The 24,368-nt window shown below is 36.7% G+C and overlaps 1 protein-coding gene across 4 annotated transcripts in view; it reads left to right on the forward strand.

Annotated features, from left to right (window-relative positions):
• Positions 1 to 23,473, forward strand: part of LOC150098806 (uncharacterized) — a 74,911-nt gene extending 51,438 nt beyond the window's left edge. For 3 of the 4 annotated variants that reach the window (XM_090404831.1, XM_090404833.1, XM_090404832.1), the window contains 3 exons: positions 2,987 to 3,089; positions 14,826 to 14,895; positions 22,655 to 23,079. In XM_090404831.1, the coding sequence (XP_090260957.1) occupies positions 2,987 to 3,089; positions 14,826 to 14,895; positions 22,655 to 22,728 (247 nt within the window). In that variant the 3' untranslated portion in view covers positions 22,729 to 23,079. Of the gene's footprint in view, positions 1 to 2,986; positions 3,090 to 14,825; positions 14,896 to 22,654; positions 23,080 to 23,103 lie in introns of those variants that run through there. The other variant, XR_016549476.1, reaches the window with a different exon arrangement.
• The last annotated feature ends 895 nt before the right edge of the window (positions 23,474 to 24,368 follow it).

Raw genomic sequence — 24,368 nt, forward strand, 5'->3', positions numbered from 1 at the left:
TCTTTAAAGATATTAGCCTTGCAACAAAAATCAGAATCGTGAAAGTCGAACTCCGAGAAAGAGTGAAAAAAGGAAGATAAATACATCTGAATTATGGGTTTTGATACGCATAATAAGAATACCATGGACTGCGAAGTAAATCAGTGATAGACAGAATAAAGCCAGATTGCTCCGTTGAAGCTATGATCATCAAGCAAATATCGTCATACTTTGGACATATTATGCAAGCAAACAACAGGAGAAGATTGTGCTTGCTAATGTTGATGGAAGCAGGAGAAGAAGACCAAGAATTAGATGGGTGGATGGAGTTGAAGAAGCAATTGTAATGTGCTTGGAAATTCTGAAAGATATGGCTAGGGACAAATCTGAATGGAGAGCGTATGTTCATAGAATCACCAGGAGTCAAAAACGAAAAGATGCAACGAAAGTTGCATCTTCTCGATCTTTTCTCATACTCAACATTCCAGTAGGTTAGAAACTACCTTAGTCAGTTGCCTCTATACCCTTTCCAACATCTCTTCGTCCTTCTGAAAAACCAGGTGACCAAATCTGGGCACAGTAGTCCATGTGTGGCCTAATCAAAGCCTTATACAATGGAACAAGAATCTCCCTACTTCTAAGTCAGTGTGCTTCACATCATTCCCAGAAGCCTTTGTGTTGTCTTGACAATTTTGGCTATGTGTCCTCTAAATTTCAGATCCTTATCCACTATCACCCAGATCTCCTATTTCCTCCAACTCCGACAATATATCCTCATCAAGAATAAATTCTGCATCCCATTTTTGTCTCCCAAATTTTAAAACCTTACATTTTGCAACATTGAACTCGCATCCCCAATCACTCGATTTATTCAAGTCTTCTTGTAAGGCCACAACATCATCTTCACTACTCTTCATGGTTCATCCTAACTTTACATCATCTGCAAACAACTGAATATCTCCATCATAATCGTCACTAATATCATTAATATAAAAGTTAAACAGTAATGGCCCTAAAACAGACCCCTGAGGGGCACATTACTAGTGACTTTCCTTTTCCTGAATATTCTCCCCCAAACACAACTTGTTCATACCTATCAGATAGCCACTCTCCAATCCAATGCACCAATCTAATATCCAACCCCATCCTCTCTAGTTTGACTATCAACTTATCATGCAGTAATCTATCAAAAGCCTTTGCAAAATCTAAGTATATTACTGTGTATCCTTCTCCTCTGTCCATGGAAGCAGTCACCTTATTGCAATAAGTAAGTAGATTACTGAAACATGACCTCGCTTTAGCAAATCCATGCTGTCCATCAAAGATAAAACCATTGTTTTCAACCCAATTCCGGATCCTAGTTCTCGCAAGCTTCCCCCAACAACTTAACTACAACACCTGACACACAGATAGGCCTATAGTTTGATGCTTGAATTCTATTATATCCTTTATGAAGTGGCACAATCTTGCCCTCCTTCCAGTCCTTAGGAACTTGATCAAGTGCAAGACTCGTATTAAAAAAATATATCATGGTGCATCAAGTACCTTATTTACATCTAGTTTGTTCAACTCTCTATACACCTCTTGCTCACTTACAGTCTGTCAGTCTCTCTTCCCCATCATCAGTTGCTCTCAATCTCTCCATGATGTCACATTCACAAGATTGAAAGACCTTTATGAACTGCTTTTATGGAGATACTTATTTATGAATAAGTATCTCCACCACACCTTCTGCAACAGCTGTCTTTATACTATTTTCTCCAATCAGTGGCATCCTTCCATAATCATTCATTCTTTTGCTGACTACATATCGAAATAATTCCTTAGGATTCTTTCTGGCTTCATTAGCTAACTGCTATTCATACCTCTCTTTAGGTATCCTCACCAACCAAGCCACCCTCCTTGTAGACCTCATGGAATTGGTTATATCCACTTCTCTTATGCTGTCTCCACAAAGCCCACTTTCTTTGTTTCGCATGCTTAATCTCTTTATTCATCCATCTCACACCTACCTTATTTAACCTTCTTCTCACCCTTGGAATACACTTAGACATTGCATCTACTAGATAGTTTTTGAATATCCCCCAAGCTGCATTGATTTCTTTTCAAGCTAACTCCTCATTCCATGCTACACCCGCAAGCTGTCTCCTGAGCTCTTCATAATCACCCCCCCCCCTTCCTTTGTACTCACAGAGGTCCTCACACTGCTGGCAACCACCCAGGTAATCACCTCATGGTCACTCTCACCAATTGGTGGATGATTTGACACCTATTTATAATTACATCCTCTGATGAGATGACCAAATCCAAGACCCTTAATCCTCGCGTGCTCTCTGTTACATACTGTCTGAGGTAGTTATTCCTCAAAAACTCAAGAAACTAATTTTCTTTACTTCCAGTTGCTATCTCACCATTCCAGTCTATATTGCCATAATTAAAATCGCCCATAATGATCACTCTTTTCTTATCACTACCATCCACATTTCCTGGTCTGTAACAACATCCAACCAAGTATTTCATTCCATTCACTTCTATCTCACACCATACTGCCTCAAAACTACTGGCACTATTTCCCTCTTGCATCTCTATGTATGGATATAACTCTTTATCTATGATCAGTAGCACTTCCCCTCCCTTTTAACTCTTCTATCCTCATGAAACACATCATATCTTTATTCCTGCCAGGATGACATCCTCATCTAACCATGTCTCACTTATTCCAACAATTCTTGGTTGAACAGACTCAATTAATGCAACCATTTCCTCTGCCTTGTTTCTTACACTTCTAGCATTTGTATATAAACACAACAGCTCATTCCCAGATCTACAGCTAGTTCCACTGATACCACTCATGCGATGTGATCTCTCCGTGCTTGACTGAGGCCATTTCCCTTTCTGCTCGCTCACTCACTCACTCACACACACACACACACACACTTTTTTACCTTATCACAGATTAATATTTAAAGGATCAGATTATTATATTTTAATTTTGTTTGTTTTTTAGAGTCATTCATCGTCTACTCAATTTACTTACTAATGAAGCTACCTTGAGAAATAAGTGTAAATCATTAGAATCTCGTATTCACTCAAAAGATTCTATCAGTGAGGTAAGAATTAAATATGTTAATTTTAATTTTATTAATGGCTTAAGCTTCAGCATTTCTCTATCAGCAATAAAAATTCATTATTTCCTTTCTAAGGATAGGACAATGTGAAAGTTTTTCATATTGTCATATTTTTAATAATCATGAGTAATGTACTAAATTATAGTGCAAATTGAATATAAGTGATGCAATATAAACTATGCTTATTTTGTAACAGAAATGATCTCAGATCAATTTGAAATAAATGATTCAGCACCTTTGTTGCTAAGCACCATATCATATAAAGAAAAAGATAATTAACAAACACAGATTGAGAGCAGTTGATGATGGGGAGGAGAGACTGACTGTAAGTGAGCAAAACGTGTATGAGGAGTTGAGCAAACTAGATGCAAATAAGGCCGTGGGACTTGATAATATATCACCACGTATTCTGAAGGAATGTGCCAGGGAATTGACGCCGGCCTTGACATATTTTTTTTAATAAGAGTCTTGCACTGGGTCAAGTTCCTAAGGAGTGGAAGGAGGGCAAGATTGTGCCACTTTATAAAGGAGGTGATAGAACTCAAGCATCAAACTACAGGCCTATCAATGTCAGGTATTGTAGTTAAATTGTTGGAAAAGCTTGTGAGAACTAAGATCCAGAATTGGGTTGTATTATCAAAGATAATACAATGGTATTATCTTTGATGGACAGCATGGATTTGCTAAAGGGAGGTTATGTTTTAATAATCTATTTACTTATTACAATAAGGTGACTGCTTCCTTGGACAGAGGAGAAGGATACATAGTAATATACTTAGATATTGCAAAAGCTTTTGATAGATTACTGCATGATAAGTTGATAGTCAAACTAGAGAGGATGGGGGTTGGATATTAGATTGGTGCATTGGATTGGAGAGTGGCTATCTGATAGGTATGAACAAGTTGTGTTTTTTTTTTTGGGGGGGGCGATATTCAGGAAAAGGAAAGTCACTAGGAGTGTGCCTCAGGGGTCTGTTTTAGGGTCATTACTGTTTAACTTGTATATTAATGATATTAGCGAAGATTTTGATGGAGATATTCAGTTGTTTGCAGATGATGCTAAGTTGGGACGAACCATGAAGAGTAGAGAAGATGTTATGGCCTTACAAGAAGACTTGAATAAATTGAGTGATTTGGCACAGAAATGGGGATGCGAGTTCAATGTTGCAAAATGTAAGGTTTTAAAATTTGGAAAACAAAGATGGGATGCAGAATTTATGCTTGGTGAGGATATATTGTCAGAGGTGGAGGAAATAAGAGATCTGGGGATGATAGTGGATAAGGATCTGGAATTTAGGGGACACATAGCCAAAATTGTGAAGACAACACAAAGGCTTCTGGGAATGATGCGAAGCACACTGACTTGTAGAAGTAAGGAGATTCTTGTTCCATTGTATAAGGCTTTGATTAGGCCACACATGGACTATTGTGCCCAGATTTGGTCACCTGGTTTTTCAGAAAGACGAAGAGATTTGGAAAGGGTATAGAGGCAACTGACTAAGGTAGTTTCTTACCTCCTAGAATGGCGAGTATGAGGAAAGATCGAGAAAATGCAACTTGCAGAGTCTGGTGGACAGGAGGAAGAGGGGAGATATGATAGAAACGTACAAGTTATTAAAGGGGTTGTTATAGGATCACTGTTGGTGCCAGGTTATTTTGTGGCCCAGGCAAAATTTACAAGTTTGCCCCTTATTTCATAAACTAAAATGTTTCTAATTGACATTAAACAAGATAAAATTCTTTCAGGTTAAATTAGTAAGTAAATTAATAGGGGTTTATTTATTTTCTTTTTTAATTAATTTGAAATTTCTCTGTTATAATTCATTTACAAAAAAAGTTATAAAATACCGAAATTTAATATTTTAAAATGTTAACGTTTTAAAATATTTATCTTAACTGAATTTTAAATAGCAGTAAGTTCAAATCTAGGTAAGGAACAAAAATGAATCAAGAGTTAAATAGTAAAATAGTGTGATGTGTGAGGGATAAGGAAAAAGAATCGATACCTAAATCATATATCGCTATTTAATTTTGATATTTTAGTAAAGTATGAATAAAGCATAGCTTGAAGTTTTGCACCCCTTCATTGCTTGCACCCTAGGCGGTTGTTGCCTAGTTTGCCTAAATGGTATCTCCGGCCCTGTATAGGATCAATGCTGGAGAGGTTCTACAGAAGAGTATGAGGAAAGATTGAGAACATGTAATTTGCAGAGTCTGGTGGAGAGAAGGAAGAGGGGAGATATGATAGAGACCTACAAGTTGGTAAGGGGTTGTTATAAGATCAATGGCGGAGAAGTTCTACAGAGAATAGTGGGAGATCAGGGGAGAACCAGAGGTCATTCCTGGAAATAAAGAGGGTGTGAATAGGGGAGTGAGAAGCAGATTTTTTTCATGCAGAATTGTGAAGGATTGGAATGCCTTGTCTGAGAGTGTGGTGTCTGCAGAGAATTTGAGTGCATTTAAAGCATGGTATAATGAGCTGTGTGTATGATAAAAAGAACTTCCTGATGAGTCTTTGACTCCATGGGGTCTTGGGTATTAATAATAATAATAAGCAGTACAGGGCTGATAAGAAGCGTAACCAGCATGGTAGAGAAAGGAAAAATTCTTTATGATAAGAAATCAGCTGAGCAGGCTAAAGTGAATCAATGAGGTTTTGGGGTGAGCAAAAGAAAGAATGATTTATGTTAGTATCACTTTAATAAATGCTAATGGTTGAAAAGTAACTGAAGCAGAAGGAATAGCTGAATTACTTAGCAATCACTTTGTAGTGGCATTATCATGCAGTTGGAATGACAGATGGTGAGAACAGAAGTGGATAGATGAACTGGAGGTGCTTATGTTGTTACAGAATCTCATTGTGAAATGGACTGGATGGAATATTGGCCCATATAATACGAGAAGGTGCAAGAGAATTAATGGTGCCTCTGACCAGGTTCTTTAAGTTTCAGCTCTGATATGGTCATAAGAGTAGAAATAAGTTATAGTTTCATTACATAAAAGCAGCTCCAAGACAGAGGTAGCAAATTATAGACTGATTACCATCTCAGCATTGTGGTAAAAATATTGGAAAAGTAGGTTAAGGACAACTGTTGCCTTACCTTTTTACATAAAGTCATAGCTATGTTTTGGATAAAGATGGCTATTCTGATGGATTTTTAAAGGCATTTGACAAGTACCACATGGAAGTCTGATAAACATAAATTGGAGTAAATGGGGATCAATTTGAAGTTGGTGACATGGATTAGAGGAGGGCTGATGGACATATATCAAAGAGTAGTATATGATAGAACAGAATCAAAGGTTACCAGTTTGGTTGCAGAGTTTTGCAACCAAAATTGTAAAGTTACATGCTTTTTTACTGAAAATATTACAGGTGTGTATTAATTGATGGGATTGCAATGCCAGAAGTTGATCAGTTTGGGGTAATATTATACAGGGAGATGAAGTTCATGGATATATTGTAAAAGTGGACAAAATAGCAGAAAGGGTTACTTTTATATTGTAAAAATGCTAACAAGTGGGGATAAAAAGTTATTTCTTAGAGAGAAAGAAATCTTTATAAAGCTTTGATAGAACAATGGTAGATTTGAGCTGTGCTAAAAAAAGGTTTTAGTTAGCATATAATGTGGCTTCATTGTAAATTGTACTACATTTTTTCAGTTTGATACACTTCAATAGTGTTGCTATTGGAGTTTTTTTTGTTGTTTATATTGTGTTTTGCTGCTGGTTTATTCTTACTGAGAGGGTGAGGTCAGATTTGGATGCGTTCAGTTTTATTCATTATTTTTATTACAGTTTTCAACTTTAAATAACACAATGTAAAGTAATTTGCATTTGGTAAAATTCTACTTCAAAGCATAAAATTTTTATTATAGTTGTAGTAGTTCTTAGTACTTGGTTCTTTGTGCACTATTTGAATGATGGTGGCAGTGCAGCTCAGTCTGCTAATGGCTTGTCACCAAGTCCTCCTCCATTTAAGCACTACATTTTGCATGACATATTATGGGATTTTGTTGTATGCAGTGCTTGTGGCATGTATTCATCCCAGCAGTTGAATATGTGGCAGGTGAGAAATCGGGGAGTCCATATATGCGGAAAATGTAGGAAATGGGAAGAACTTTGTGAGCTGGAGATTAGTATAACAGACCTCGGCAGCATTGCATCAGAGGGAGAATACTGACCTAGAGAGATGAGTAGCGTGATAGAGGGTGAGGATAACGAGCAGAATGTAAATGAAAAAATAAAAGTGGGGAGTGTGGAAAATTTGAATCATTGTAAAGTTTTCAGAGATGGTCTTAGTTGGGAGGATGCATGCATGCAAGAATGGGTTGCTTGTAGAGAGAGAGAGAGAGATTAAATGTGCTGAAAGACGAGGTGGAATGTCTCAGGAATGAGTTGAGAAGCGTGAAAGAAGAGATTAAGCAAATGGAATACAAAGCGAACCAGAGTAGGAATGAGAGAGAAATGGGAATGATAGAAGAGGAGAGAATAGAAACAGCAGAAAAGAGGGAATAAGAAAAATTTGAGGGAACACTGGAACCATGGATAGAGAGAGATGCCAGGACAGCAGGTAAGTAGGCGAACAAAGAAAGAAAGTGTTAGAAAAGAGCAGGTGAGAAAGAAAGGAACAGAGTGATAAGAGGTGTGATGTATGGTGATTTGGTGATCCATGGTGCAAGATAGAATGCCTGAGGAGTGTTTATCTGGAGAATGATAGAAAGTTTGGCTATGATAATTAATGGGGGTGAAAGGGTGGATGAGATGATTGTGATGGTGGACACGAATGACTTGAAAAGTAGTGTGAATCAGGTGGCAACAGAGCTGAGGTTCATGCTTCAAGTTGTATGGAAGAAGACTCAGAGAGGGAAGATAGTGTGTGTGTGTGTGTGTGTGTGTGTGTTGCCCAGGTATGATAATGAAGAGCTGAGGAGAAGAGCATTAATGATGGATGGTATGATAGCCAGAATGTGTCAAAAGAGAGGCTTGGAGTACATGGATGTTGAGAGTGCATTTGAAGACTGGAAGGAACTGTACATGAGAGACCACTTGTATTTGAATGAGGAAGGTAGGCATCTGGAAAGATTGTTGACAGGATACCACATAATAAGCTGATATTTAAGTTGCAGCACCTGGGTTTAGATGTCATGTTAATGAACTGGATTCAGGATTGGCTATTTGATAAGTATCAGACAGTTGTGTATGGGGGACAATATCAAGGAGGCAGAAGATTACAAGTGGCATCCCACAGGACTCGGTACTGGGACCTGTATTATTTAACCTTTATATCAATGACATTGTCAATGGATTGCAGGAGGATACTCAGTTGTTTGCAGATGATGTGAAGCTGGGAAGGGTTATAAGTAATAGTGCAGATGTGGTTGCCCTGCAAGAGGATTTGAATAAATTGGACAGATGGGTATATGAATGGGGGTGTCAGTTTAATGCAGCAAAACGTAAGGTTTTGAGGTTTGGGAAATATCGATGGGTTGCTGCATACTCTATGGGAGGGATTATACTGGAGGAAGTAGGGGAGACAAGAGATCTGGGGGTTGATGATTGATAGAAACCTGAAATTCAGGGAACATATTGCAAAGGTGGTGAAGGTAACTCAGAGGATGCTGCAATACTGAGAAGGACGCTGACCTGCAGAGATAAAAGAGTTATCGTTCCATTATATAAGACCCTGATCAGACACTTAGACTATTGTTCTGAAATTTGGTCCCCAGGATTTGGAGGGGGCTGAACACAGGCTGAGGGAATGTGGACTGCAGAGTTTGATAGATAGGAGAGGTGATCTGATTGAGACTTTTAATGTGTTGAGAGGTGGTTACAGGGTTGACACTGGGGAGTTCTTTCACTTGGTGGAACAGAGGAAAGGAGCGAGGATAAGGGACCATCCCTGGAAGTTATGAAAGGAAGCTGTGAGAAGAGGATGAGGAGTGGTTTCTTTACATGGAGGGTGGTTGAACCGTGGAATGCATTGCCTGATAGAGTGGTGAAAGCATGAATGGTCGAGGAGTTCAAGGAGTGGTATGATAGATTTCGTATTTTAGGATGGGTCTCCCACAGTAGAGGCTTCCCCTTGACTCCATTGATGCCTAAATCATAAGTGTAATAATAACAACTGCATATGGACTAGTGTACTCAGATTTATTCACCTGGCAGTCTTGGTATCAAGAGTTTGGTGAGTAGGCCCTTGGGATCAAGAGCCTACTCACCAAAACTGCCATCCTATGGTCTGCCTTCTCCATTCTACAACTGGATCGCCAACTTTTTCACTGGTCACTTACTACATGTCATGGTGGATGGCTTACTCTCCTCAGATTTCTCCCACTGCAGAAGTACCCAAGGAGTCTGTTCTTTCACCCACTCTCTTCGTCTTGATTATAAACGACCTGCTCTCAGAGACTTCCAATCCTATCCATAGCTTTGCTGATGAAAATACACTCCATTTCTCCTTTTCATTCAGCAGTGCTCAAGTATTAGAATCCTCAAGATATACCATGATGAGGGACCTGAACTCAGATCTCCTAGCTAGAGGCAAGGACAACCTTGTAAACTTCAATGCCACCAAAACTCAGTCCTGTCTGATCTCTCACAAGAAGAGCTCACCCCCCCCCCCCCCCTTACCTTCAGTAATACTGAGATATCCAAACACAATCAGATTTCTCTTCTTGGATTGACTTGCACCTGTGATCTTTCCTGGCACAACCATATTTCAACTATAGCTTCCGCAGCCACCAAATAACTTGGTGTACTTTTTCCCACAAGACACTACTTCACACTTTCACAGCTGCTAACTCTATACAAAGCCCAAATCTGCCCAGCCATGGAATATTGCTCCCATATTTGGGGTGGTGCACCATAATCCTCTCTAAGATTGCTCGATTCTATCCAGAAGAGGACAATCTGGCTAATTAATGATTTCTCTCTCTCACAGACCCACTTCATCATAGATGTTCAGTTTCTGTTGTATCTTTTCTACAGGTACTTTCTTGGACAGTGTTCGGCTGAATTGGCCACTATTATTCCTCCACTCTACTCCAAAATCATTAAAACAAGAGCCACTGCTAACCAACACCCTTTTATAGTCCATCTTAAAACTCACCGAATCAACTTCACTGTCTCCTCTTTTATTCCATCTACTTCTGTCTTTTGGAACAGCCTCTGCCTTCCCCAAAGATTACAACCCTCAGCTGTTTGAGCAAAATGTACAGAGTCTTCCTTCTGTCTTCTATTCCTGTTGCCTACACATAGCACTAGTTTTGCTATAGGTCTTGTGGCCTTGTGTGTGGACCAGATATTAAAAAAAAAAAAGTGTTGGGGTTCTGGAATGCTTCCTATGAGGACAGATTGAGATTTTGTTATTTCTACCTCTTCTTCTAACCAATAAGTTAAGAAGCAGAAGAGAGGGGGGGGGGATTGATAGAAACATATGTTAATAAAAGGGTTTTATTAAAAAGATTCAGAAGAAATTTTTCTTTATATGACAGGAGAAGAAATGATAATGTACGTATATGTGTGTGTATGTGTGGTGGGGGAATCATCCCTCGAACTTGATTAAGAGTATGATTAGTAAGAACGAGAGGAATGGCTCACTTTCTTGTTACCAGATTTTTTTGTTTGGAGAGTGCTGAACAAGGAATGAGTATCTCGAAGGGATTATGAGTGCACTGTTAGTGAATGAGTTTAAGGTGAAATATAATAGGCATGTTGTGAATAATTGTTTTAGTGTGAACAGGGCCTTTGGTTGTGAGAGTGGTATCTGAATTATAGAAATTGTCATTTAAAAACCCTATTCTCTGTCTATGTCAACACAGAAAAGTGGCAGTAGGAGCAAACGGTTGTGAAAGGTTGATAAATAATTAAGTGATATGGATTAAGTGATATGGAGTTTTTTGAGTTTGGTTGGATGTCAGTAGTGAGTTGTGGGGTACAGAGAGATGTATCCCAGAATTTTGGGGAGGGATATAGAGAATGTATATTGAGAGGATGAATAAGAAATGTAGGTGTGTAGGAAATGCACAAAATGATTTATTAGTAGACTGTGATGTGTTTATAAATGAAAATAATAAACAAGGAATAAATGTTGGTTAATGGTAGACAGTAGATGAAAGTAAGAGAGAACAGTAAGATTTTATTGCTACTGTAGTCTTAGATACATTGTGTCTAAGACTGCAGTAGCAATTATAGATTGATCAGCATCTAAGCAGTGGTGGTAAAAGCACTGGGAAAATTGGTCAAAAAGAGAATTCAAGAATGGGTGGATAAGAATATGATACTATATGAGGGACAACATGGCTTTGGGAATGGTCAGTTATGACTTAGTAATTTACTAACTTTTTATAACAGAGTGACAGTTGAGTTGGATAAAGGAAATGTCTACATGATGTTCTAATTTGCAAAGATATTTGACCGAATATGGGACTCTGTTATGCAGATTAGAACAAATGGGAGTGGATATGACATTGGTTATGTAGATAAGAGAGTGACTGCTGGATGGATATCAAAAAGTGGTCTACAGAGGTGAAAGATGGTGACTAGTTATATGCTGCAAGGTTCAGTGCTAGGAGCACTGTCGTTTAATTTGTACATAAACGATATAGGAAATAACCTGAAAGAAAATATTCAATTGTTTGCTGATGATGCAAAATTACGTAGAGTAATTAACCATGCTATTGGCCAGGACGTATATATACGTTCAAGTTACCATGGATGCGAAGTGCATATTAAAATTGTAATACCGTTGATATTACATTGAAATATATGATGGATACGTATTTGATCCATAATGGCCGGTAAGGTGGTTAATAGTGAAATCATGGCAATGTGGAAAGCTTGCAAGATGATTTAAATAGGCTGTCAGTATGGGCAAAAGATAATGTTCATCAATTTAATGTGGAGAAATGTAAAGTTATGCATTTTGGGATAAATAGAGTAAAAGCTGTTTAGAGTAAAAGATGAAATTTAAGGGTGGTGGTAGACAGAGAGTTGGGGTTTAGGGAACATGTTGCTAAGGTAGCTCATAAGATTACTTGGCTGCTGAAGAGCATGCTAACAAGTAGAGATAAGGAAATCTTATTTCTCTTTATAAGACCCTTGATATGTCCACATCTGGAATACTGTGCTCAGGTTTGCATGTATTTCTTAGGAATAAGGAAGTGGCGGAGTGGATTTAGAAGTGAGCAACCAAAATAGTGAGTGGTCTGTGGAATGTTCCCTATGAGGATAGATTGAGGGTTTGTGGGCTGCAGAAGTTGGTTAATAGGCAAAAAAAAGAGGATATTATAGAAACATTTAAGTTACTTAAGGGTTTTATAGAACTGACACAGGGGAAGTGTTTCAGTGCTTGGCTACAGGAGACAAAACAAGAGGTCATTTTTGGAAGTTGAATAAAAGTGTGGTTGGTAAGGGCATGAGGACTAGATTTTTCACTAGGAGAGTTGTGAATGAATAGAATGAATTGCCATAGTCAGTTAATGGATTCAAGGAAAGGTTTCACAGATTGTGTCAGTCACCCACGATGAGTCTTAGGACTCCATGTAGGTGCCCATATAATAATTATTACTTAATACGTGTTAGTAGTTACCATAAATACAGTATACACCTAAAAGGTAATTTGTCAGTTTAGATTAAAGATAAAAGCATGAAACAGGAAAAATAGATATGAGCTCATATTTGCTGATGTGATTTTATAGATCATCTTGACAAAGTTCTATACAGTGAAAGAGGAATTCCAAAAGTCTGTGTATAATACACACATACCTTGTATACATACACATACTGAATGTTTGAATGTGACTCCAGGAAGTGGTTTGATAAGGACAGTGGCTTTGGAAAATGTAATATTTAAAGATTTCACCTTTAAACTGTGAGGACATCATGATTGATTATGGCAGTGATGAGGAGGACAGTATTATGTAGAAACAAGGAAGTTATGGTTCTCTTGTATAAGTCCTTAATCAGGCCACATATAGTTGATGTGCGCGTTTGGTTATCTGGTTTTTCAAGAGATGAGGATATATTAACTAGTAAGCCATAACTAATTTCTGGTCTCTAGATGTTGGATATGAAGAAAAATTGAATAAATGCAATTTGAAGAATCTTATAGGTGGATAGGATAGGATAGAACAGAGATGTATAAGTTGTGGAAGGGTTGTTACCAGATTAATGTAGAAATATTTTGTAGAATTGGGAATGTAACAACTGCTGTCCTTAAAAACTGTGTAAGGAGGTGTAAACAGGGGGGGGTGAGAAGAGCAGATTTTTTGCATATGGAAAGTACACTGAGTTAGCTTTGCATTAGGAACATCTCCCCTGATTTACATATTCGGTGTGATAACCAAGTACCACATGATATCAACGTCATGTGTGGCTACTATAAATGGGCACACCTATCCTTTGTATGTAATCAGTAAATGTTTGCAGAAATGGGGAAACATGGTGACATAATGTTTAAGCCAATTTGACTGCTGGCAGATAGTTGGAGCCTAGAGGGAAGGTGCCAGTATTTCGGAAACAGTCTTACTTGTTGGTTGCTCCCATACTACTGTATGAAGAGTGTACCAGGACTGGATTAAACATGAACAGACATCCTGAAGAAGGGCTCACATCAGTCAGCCACTCGTGGTTGATCCTAGAGGTGAGCAACAGGTGTCACGACTGGTATCTCAGCAACAACATGCAACAGTCACACAGTTCACCCACCAGTAGAACAGCAGGGAAGTTCGACCCATTTCCACATGCACCATGCATCGTACCTTGCTTCACCTGGGGTTTCACAGCTGGAGACCAACAAGAGTACCCATGATGGCGGCCAGGCATTGCAAACAACACCTCATGTGGGCCAAGGAACTTCAGCAATGGACCCTCAACAGAAGAAGGTTATCAGGAGTGGTGAGTCCCATTTCCTGCCACCAACCCGATGGCCAGGTTTGCATTTGGTGTGAACAGCGTGAAGCCCTATCCCCTGGTTGCACACTTGGGATTCAACAGGCCAGTGGAGGTGATGTTATGGAGAGCTTATTCCTGACATGCCCCGGGTCCATTTGTTATCATCCCACAAACATGGAATGGTGCACGCTACAGGGACCTGTTAGCCAACCGCCTCCATCCATAACTGCTGGAGGTCTACCCCTACCACAGTGGCATCTTTCAGCAGGACCTTGCCACCGGGCTCATACAACTACTGAATGGTTGGAAGAACACAACGGTGAATTTGCCCCCCCCCCCCAAAAAAAACTTTCCTGACCATAACCCAATTGGACATGTGTGGGATATGCTAGAATGGGATGTGAGAACTGCTGATCCTCCTCCACTGATGGAATTGCTTCAGCACACGATCGAGTAACGCATGGAGGATGTTCGACAACTTGTGCAATCTGTTGCCAGGCATTTGTAAGCCATGATTGCACAGAGAGGTGGACCTATGCATTATTAGGTTAGTGTTCCTAATGCAAAACTAACTCAGTGTAGTTAAGTCATGAAATTCATTGCCTAAGAGTACAGTGATTGTGAAAACAGAGAATGAGTTTAAGGCACAGTTGGATGAGCTGTGTGTTTGACAGAAGGAGCTCCCATGATTAGTTCTTTGATTTCATGGAGATCTGATAATAATAAAACTATATCATGCTATATACATATATTAAATTAAAATATATTTTAAATTAATTTTTTTATTACTATGCATTTAGATATTATAATTTCGCATTTTAGAAAGGGTTCGAAAGTGATTCCAGTGAAGAAGTGAAAAAATTAAGGGAGGAATTAAAAAAGAAAGACAAAGGTAAGATAATTGTGTATTAACTACTAATACTTCAACTATGCTGGTCAACAGAATTCTGTAACTAGGATTAAAATAAGTCATAGAATTTAAAAATGGGACCTGTTTTTTTTTTTCAGTTCATCAAGGTTCTTGTGTTATAAGTATGGTCTGGTATAATAATAAGAAATTATATATGTATACTTCTGATGATGACCTTAATATGTAGGTTGAAATGTCAAGTGGTGATTATTTCATTTTAAATTAAAGTTATTACTGTGACATGGTAGCTGTCTCTATGATTTTGTGATAATCACTGCTAATCACCTTGTAACAATAAAGAAAAGAATCAAGTTAATTTAATTCCTCATATATCTCCTGTCACATCAGCCCCTCTTCTAATCTCCCTGCATTCAAACTATTCCATTATAATCTTGTTTTCATTCTTATTTTACCTATATATAAGAAAACAAAAGTTAAGGCATTGAATATTTTCATGATTATATTATTTGTATATTTGTGTGTGTGTGTGTGTGTGTGTATAAAAAGATAAGCCGAAATTTGAAACGTTTTTATGTCTCTTCATTGTTTTAAGCCCATTAAGCTGATAAGCTGAAAAAAATTCGGCTTATCAGCCGAATTTTATTCACGTCCAACAATGTGTTTGCCTTCATGAGACAACAATTTGTTTGCCTTCATGAGACAACAATTTGTTGGACGTTTCAAAACAATGGAGAACCGGCTTACCAACCAGCCCGGAACTCCGGGGGACGGCGTAGCTTCCAGGGGAAGAGCCCCTCCCCCCCAGTGTGGGTATATATATATATATATATTATGTATAATAATAATTGGATTAAAAACACACACACACACACACACATATATATATATATACAGGGTGTTCGGGATAAATTTGACAGTTTCGTAAGGAAAAAGAAAATCTTCTTTGTATCTATTAAATTTAATGAATTGACAAAAAAACATTACAGGCAGAGTTAATTACAATACTATCAATAAGATTTACTCAAAATAACCACCATTAGCATCGATCACAGCTTCAATTCTGCTTCGGAACCTCGAACAAGCTGATGCTACAGTCTCCCTGGGAAGGGCCGCAAAAACTGTTTTAATTTTATCCATTAACTGGGCTTTTGTATTACTGGAAGTGCGATTGGTGTCTTTTTCAACTGCGCCCCATACAAAATAATCCATGGGGTTAAGGTCTGGGGAGTTTGGAGGCCAAACATTTGGACTGGTGAAGTCGTAGAAATTTTCAGACAACCATTTTTGACTTTTCCCAGAGGTGTGGCAAGGGGCCGAATCCTGCTGCCATACATACGGCCTACCATTGGCTACCCTTGTTATCCAGGGCTTGACTACAGTTAGCAACTCCACGAACAAAGCCCGAATTCCAATGCCAGGGTTCTTCAACACCTGTTCCTGCAGATTTGCGAGGAATTCTGCTGTACGAACGCAATCAGATCGTCTGCTAGGGATCTTTCTTCTTGCTACATCCTCGTAGTCACCATTGTAAGTCTCTAGTTCATGCCTGATTGTTTTTACTGTATTCAGGGAGCATTGGGCAGCAGTCGTAATATCCTTATTTTGATGGCGGGCACGAATCATCATGATACAAGTTATTCTCTTCCATGATTCAGGTGGGTTCCAGCTATCCATCCTTTCTGACATCTTGTATATGAATGAAGAAGGGTCCAAACTTTTAAATGAAGAGAAGTGTGTGTTAATACATGTAACTTACGGAAAAATATAATTAATTATAAATATGTCAAATTTATCCCGAACACCCTGTATATATATATATATATATATATATATATATATATACACACTAGGGGGGCTCTGCCCTATGGTGCCCAGCCCCCATGAGTTCTGGGCTGGTAAGCCGGTTCTTCAATTCTGATGACTCGAGACATGAGACAACAATGTGTTTGTCTCATGAAGGCAAACACCTTGTTGGACGTTTCAAAACAATGAAGAGACAAAAAAACATGACATGAAAACGTTTCAAATTTCTGCTTATCTTTTTATATATATATATATATATATACATATCATAAATAATGTATAGTGAAATAGTAAGTTCATACAAATGATATTTGTATGAACTTAAGATTTATGATTGTTTTGTAATGATCCTAGACAGATCATTACAAACAATCATAAACTTGATAATAAAATTTTAGCTAGAATAATAGTAGGATGGAAATTTTTTAACCATTATAGAGATATATTTAAAAGCAATTTAAAAGCAGTTGTAATCCCAATAATTGTCTGTGATACTGAAACTCAGAGTACTAAAAAAATCAACTGGAGAAAAAAAAAAAAAGAAAAAAAGACAATGAAAGATGGAAAAAGCCATTTTGCATATAACACAGTTAGATAAAAAGATTAATAATTGGATAAGGAAGCAAACAAAGGTAATAAACATTGCATTAGTAATAAAAGGCAACAAATGGTGCTGGGTGGGATGTGATGAAAATGTCTGACAACAGATGGACAAAGAGAACAACAGAATGGATACCAAGAACTGGTTACCAGGAAAACAGTTCTTGGAAACCGGGTTTACCAGCAGTTAGGTGGGATGATGAGATAACACAATATTATGGACATTTATGGTGGAGAGGTGCACAAGATTGGACAAAATGAAAGAAGCATGGAGAGGAATTTGTCCAGCAGTGAATGGAAGAGATCTGTTGAAGATAATGATGATGGTATATATATATATATATATAGAGAGAGAGAGAGAGAAAAGCTGATTTCTTTTTCAGTATGTGGTAAGTAGAAGAAAGAATGATTATAGCAACATGATGAAAATTGTTAGATTGGGAACTGTTGCAGAGGATGCAGTCAAAGTATTCAGTTAGCAATTCATCAGAGTGTTTCATCCTCATAAATGTGATATTATGAGAAACTTGAGTGTAGAGGAAATGGGAGAGGATTAACAGCTAGTGAGGAAACTTGATGTTAGTAATGCAATAGGACTTGATGATATCACCTTGGCATACTTGTTTAACAGCAGTCTTGCAACAGGACAAAGAAGAAGAAAGACCGAGGCTACATATTATATCCCAATCTGTCTGTCTGAATTTTGGTTAAGGTATTAAGGAGGTTGGTGAGGGGTAGGATTCAGAATTGGTGAATAGCAGTTTTCTCTGTGATAGTCAACATGGATTTGTTAGAGGTCATGTTTTACCAATTTACTTCTTCTTTTCAGCCATTTTCTGTCCACTGCTGGGCGAAGGCCTCCTCCAGTTCTTTCCACCTTTCTCTGTTCTTGGCAATAGTTGACCAATTTTTCCCAACAAAATTTGACAGTTCATCACTTCACCTTCTTTTAGGATGTCCTTGGCCTCGTTTCCATTCTTTTGGAATCCAGTTCATTAGCATGGTGGTCCATCGCTCATCTTCTCTTCTGGATAGATGTCTATTTTCTTTCAGTTGTTGTTAGTTTGACAGTGCTTTTGTTAGCGACCAAGTTTCACAACCATATGTGATGACTGGAAGTATACACTGGTTAAATGTCTTCCTTTTTAAACAGAGTGGGATTTCATTGTTTTGAAAAATGCTTTTCAATTTTTTGAATGCACCCCCAGGCAAGTTGAACTCTCCTATTTATTTCCTTTTGGAGTCCCCAGTTTAGATCAATGAGATGACCTAAGTATGTATATGAAGAGACTCTTTCCAAGAAATTGTTTTCTATTATGTTTTTTGGTATTACAAAATGATTAAACATGAATTTAGTTTTTTCTCTGTTTATTTTTAGACTGACTTTTCTGCTTTCATGATATAGGTCTTCTATCATTATATTAAGGTCTTCTGGAGTGTTTGCAGAAATTATGATATCATTTGCATATCTTAGGTGTGTTAAGTTTCTGTTATTAATTTTTATACCAAGGTTTGTCCAGTTTATATTATTAAATATTTCTTGAAGGACTGCTGTAAAGATTTTGGGTGATAAAGAGTCTCCTTGTCGGATGCCTTTTTCAATTGATATTTTATTGCTACTTGTGTGAAGTAGGATTGTTGCTGTTGCAGTGTAGTATGTTTCCTGGAGAAGGTCCATATATTCTCCAGGAATATATGGATCTCATTGATTTTGGAGTGCTTTGATTATTCATGGAGAATATATGGACCTCCTCCAGGAAACATACTACAAAAGTAGTATGTTTCCTGGAGGAGTAGTTTTGAGGGAATCAAATGCTTTTTCATAATCAAATAAAGGCTAAACAGAGAGGCAATTGGTTTTCTGCTTTTTCTGTTATTTATTTTACCATGAATATGATATGATCAATTGTGTTAAAGCCTTTATGGAATCTTGCTTGTCCTACTGGTTCATTTGAGTCTAGAAGAGGGGTTACCTCTTCTAGACTCAAATTTGTTAATACTTTTGTGAGAATTTTGTACAGATTGGAGAGAATATTAATTGGTCTATAGTTCTTTACTTCTTCTTTCCCCTTTTTTAAATAACAGTATCAGAGTAGCATTTTCCCAGTTTTCTGGTATCTTCCCCTTTTCTAGGCATAGATTTAGTAATTCACTTAGTAAATCTATGCCTAGAAAAGGGGAAGATACCCCTGTGAATTAGGTCTTCACCAGGACATTTTTCATTTGTTTTAATGCTTGTTTTATTTCATCTGAAGTGAATGGTGACATGAATTCTATATGCAATGGAGAAGAGTTATTTATATTTGATTTATCCATTGAAGGATCACTATAGACTTCTTTATAAAATTCTTCTAGTATGCTTAGGATTTGTTCTTGGTTCCTTATTATAGTTCCATTCTTATCTTTTATTGCAGTTATTTGACTTTTGCCAACTGATAAATGTTTTTTTTAGTATTTTCATATTTTTATTGTTTTAAATTGCTTCTTTTATTTTTTTAGTGTTATAAGATCTTATTTCATTTCTCATCTTTTTCCTTATTGTTTTGCATAGTTCTGCATATTCTATTTTAGAAATTAAGTTTTTGTCTTGTTTCATATATCATCTCTTTTTTAGTAGTTGTAAGGTTTCCTCTGAAAGTTTATGGTCTTTTTGTTGCTTTTGAATTCATTGGCTGCTGAGATTATTACTTCCGTTAGGTTTCTGCTTATCATATTTATGTCTTCTACTTCAAATATATTTATTCAAATCTACTTCAAATATATTCAAATATATTTATCTGTATACTTATATACTACTATTTAAGTATATTCACGTATATTTATATAAGCATATATTTACTATTAACTATATTTACCTATATACTTATGTATACAATACCAATTTACTTATATACTGCAAAAAAAGTGATGAATGCATTAGACAAGTGGAATGCATATACAGCATTAGTTATACTTATTACTTTGTAAAGGACTTTGACTTTGAAAGGACTTCCACATGACAAATTGATAACCAAACTTGAATAGGGTTGGATAGTTGATTAGCTGTTGAGTATGTTAATAGTTGATAAGCAAGTTGAATATGGGGATGCAGTATCTCAAAAGAAGAAAGTCACCAGTAGTTTAGTAGTGTTGGAGGAGTCTGTTTTGGAGCGATTATTATTTAACTTATACATTAATGATATTGGGATGAGTTTAACAGGAGATATCCAGCTATTTGTACATGATACAAAATTAATGAGGAGTCAAACTGAATGTGGCCTTTCAGATCCTCCAAACAGGAGGATCTGAACAGTTGATAGGCAAGGATAAAATGCAAAGTATAAAATTGGTGGGGAAAATTTTGAAGCAGTTAGAAGAGATGAACAATCTGGGAGCAGTGTTGGACTGGGACCTGAAGTTTATAGGTCACACTACTCAAGTTGTGAATTCATAACATTGAATGAATGATGATGAGGAAGACCTTGACATGCAGAAGGGAATATGCTTCTATTGTATAAAGCGTTATCTGACCTCATATGGATTACTGTGCACAAATCTGGTCACCTAGTTTTCATGGAGATCAGGATAAGGGGTTGCATTGCCTGAGAATGTGTTGTTGAGTTCAGAAACATTGAACTCAACAAGCCAAAAGACTCATCATGGAAGTCTGGTGCTAATAATAATGATAATATTAATTTCTTGTCAAATATAATATATACTTTTTAACCCAGCCAAAAAACAAATAATAATAGTACTATTCTGTTTAATGGCTATCTTGTGATAGCAAAGATTGCTTATGTGCATGTTTTGATAAAAAATGAATTTCCTGTATTATTTTAATTAATAAATTAAAATATGCATGCAGAAACATTGTTATTATTTAAATATTTTTTAATTGCTAACATGCCCACAAAAGCTTGATAACCTAGCTTATTAGTTACTACTGTAGGTAAATCAATGGTTAGTTAAACTCTGGAAACCAAACGTTTTGTTTTTTGTAATGGTCCCACACCAGACAAAAGTCATAAACTTTTGGAGACATCGAAGTAACAGAGGAATTTGATCCTTCTGTTGTTTGGATGAGGAATCAAACTGAAAGTGGACTTACAGGAGGGTCTGAACAGGTTGTATGAGTGGAGCTATCATATCAAGGAAGCAAAGCGTAAGGTTTTGAAATTTGATAGGCAAGGATGGAATGCAAAGTACATAACTGAAAATTTTAATGTACATAATGGGAAATTTTAAAGCAGGTGGAAGAGATGAGAGATCTGGGACTGGTGGAGAACAGGTACCTGAAGTTTAAGGGTCATGTCACACAGCTCAAGTTGTGGTTGTGAATTCATAAGATTGGATGAGGAGGACTTTAACATGCAGAAGTAAGGAAGTTATGATTCCATTGTATAAAGCCTTAATCAAGCTTTATAATGGATTACTGTAATTACTCCAAGGATTTATAATGGATCAGCCTCATAATGGATTACTGTGCACAGATCTGGTCACCTGGTTTTCATGCAGATGTAGATATACTGGAAAGGGTTCAGCAAAAAGTTCCACTTTGCAGAATGTGGTTTATGAGGACAGATTAAGGAAGTGCCCTTGGCAAACCTTGTATATAAGAAGTGGAGGAAGAGGGATATGATTAAAAAAAACATTTATTTTTAATTAGTAATTCAATATAAGAAGTGGAGGAAGAGGGATATGATTAAAAAAAACATTTATTTTTAATTAGTAATTCAATAAGCCGAAAGACTATTTTACCAGCAATACATCCCTTTATGTAAAATAAATCCGTTTTTTTTTTCGGCATGAAACTCTATGGATTTCGATCAGAGTTTCGTACCCGACTATTAAAACATAAAGGGATTTACCATCCCCCTATTTATTTTTAATATTTAAAATCTTTTTTAATGATAATCCTGCCTGTGAAGTATGATACCTAGTATATTAATACTGTAAGGTGGATCAAGAGTTTGTTAAACTCTTGAACCTGAACCTGGAAACTAAACAAGTTTTTTGTTATCAAAAGACTTTTTGGAGACATTTAAATAACAGAGAGATTTGATCCTACCTATAGTCTGTTAGCAACAGAGTAGACTAACAATTTTCCCATTGAAGATAGTAAACTTGAGAAAATAAATTATTACTTACAAGAATGATTAATTAAAATTTTATTAGTATAAAAACTAAATAATATAAATCAATGAGTAAGTATCTAATAATAATACAGGTACTGGGTCATCAAAAACTTTATACGTATTTAATAATATTTTACTTGGGAAATAGAATGGGAAAGTTTTAAAGTCAATATGTACATATTGCTTTCCTTGTAGTATTATGGATATCAAATGCCTGTATTGTTTTCATTTCAGATCAAATGCCTGTATTGTTTTCATTTCAGAACTTGAAGTGGCTAGAACACAAATTGTTCGTTTACAAAGGAATGCACCTTCATTTTCTAATAGGGCATCATAGCTTTTTGGATATGAAATAGCAGTGCATAGAAGAAAAACACAAAATCCAAAACTTACATTTTCATATTTGTCTACCAACGAAGCTAATTTCATTTTGCATACTTTATTGCAAAAAAAGTGTTGTGGGGCATTCTTGTACTTAAAATTACCATCCTGCTGATAGAAACCTCTCAGAACAAAGTATGTTGAAATTTGTTTGACATCATAAACATTTAAAAATGAATTTATTTTCAGAAGACAAATCAGTAATATTCATATGTAAATATATAATATCCAGATGTTTTGCATATTGTTCTTTTGCTGATTGTAATTATTATGAAGTAAAGATAAGTAAAATTTTATAAGTAATTTATTTCATTGTTATTTAATATTGTAGCATCCAGTCAGTACCGTCGACAGGGTATAGCATAGAGGCAGCCTGCCTCACGCCTCGGTTTAGTAAGGGCGCTCGTTCAGCCATATTGCGGTAGGACCGTCGCTATGCTAACAGTTCCTGTCAGCTTCCTGTTAGTGTAGCAAGTGCGGAAGAAGTTTTTCCAAGCTTAAACTCATTAAAAATTATTTGTGAACAGCAATGACCCAAGAAAGATTGGTTGGTCTAGCAATTATATCGATAGAGGCAGACATAGCTTATAATTTAAATTAGATGAGCTTATAAACAGTTTTATTGTGCGATATCCCCATAGAACAAACATTTAATTAATATTGTTATGTAATCGTTTTGCATTAATGTAATAAAAACAAAATAACAATTGGAGGTTTTCTTATATATTTGTCTTATAATCCATCAGGGGAGATATTTAATTGTTTGTTTCAGGGCATGATCTATTCTGGCGACATCCCTGGATCCAGTTCTATAATAGTATGCTGCTCTAATATACCTTATCAAATTCTGTGGATTATTAGAAGAGAAAGACCCAGCATACTTCAACATGAAAACTCATAGAAACATAAGAGACACATGACTCTTTCATAAACTAAATACTTTAATTTTTCCTCAATGTCCAAATTTCCATATTGAGATCATCTTCAGGAGTGTGTATGCATGTACAGGTGTTCCAAATGTATTGAAACCACCTGACTTGATGTAAGTACATACAGTGTAAAGAACATGCAAAAGGCTATGCAAATAATACAGATATAGATACCTTTCTAGAAAGCTATTTATATAAAGAATATATATCAATAAAATGGAACTAAAATGGCATGGAAGTGGAGCTTAACAAACTTGAATGTAATGTGCTCAATCTCAGTGACAGTTGCAGTGATGCTGAAATGATAAAAATTGGACTGAGCTGAGTTGGTTGAAAGCAGTTTTGACTAGAAATCCAGTATATCATATCCGTTAACTGTGTGGAATGGATTACTGTAACCGGGTATACTTGGAGCAGTGAATTGCACTGAAGTTGTGTTTTTACCAGATGGGACAGTTGATCTTGTGGCAGCCTGAAGAATGCCTACAAATTGGACTACATTGTTCCAAATGTGAAGCATGGTGGTGGTGGAAGTGCCATGATGTGGAAATGCTTACCATGGGATGGAATTGGGTCATTGATTTGTATCAATACTATATTGAGCATGACACTTATACATTATGGATGATGTTGCACTTTCTGTACTTACATAATTCTTCACTGAAGA

This window comes from Typopeltis vanoorti, chromosome 15 (genome assembly GCF_054136105.1).
Source record: "Typopeltis vanoorti isolate ZY-2024b chromosome 15, IOZ_Tvanoo_1.0, whole genome shotgun sequence".
In the NCBI taxonomy this organism is placed as follows: Eukaryota; Metazoa; Arthropoda; class Arachnida; order Uropygi; family Thelyphonidae; genus Typopeltis; species Typopeltis vanoorti.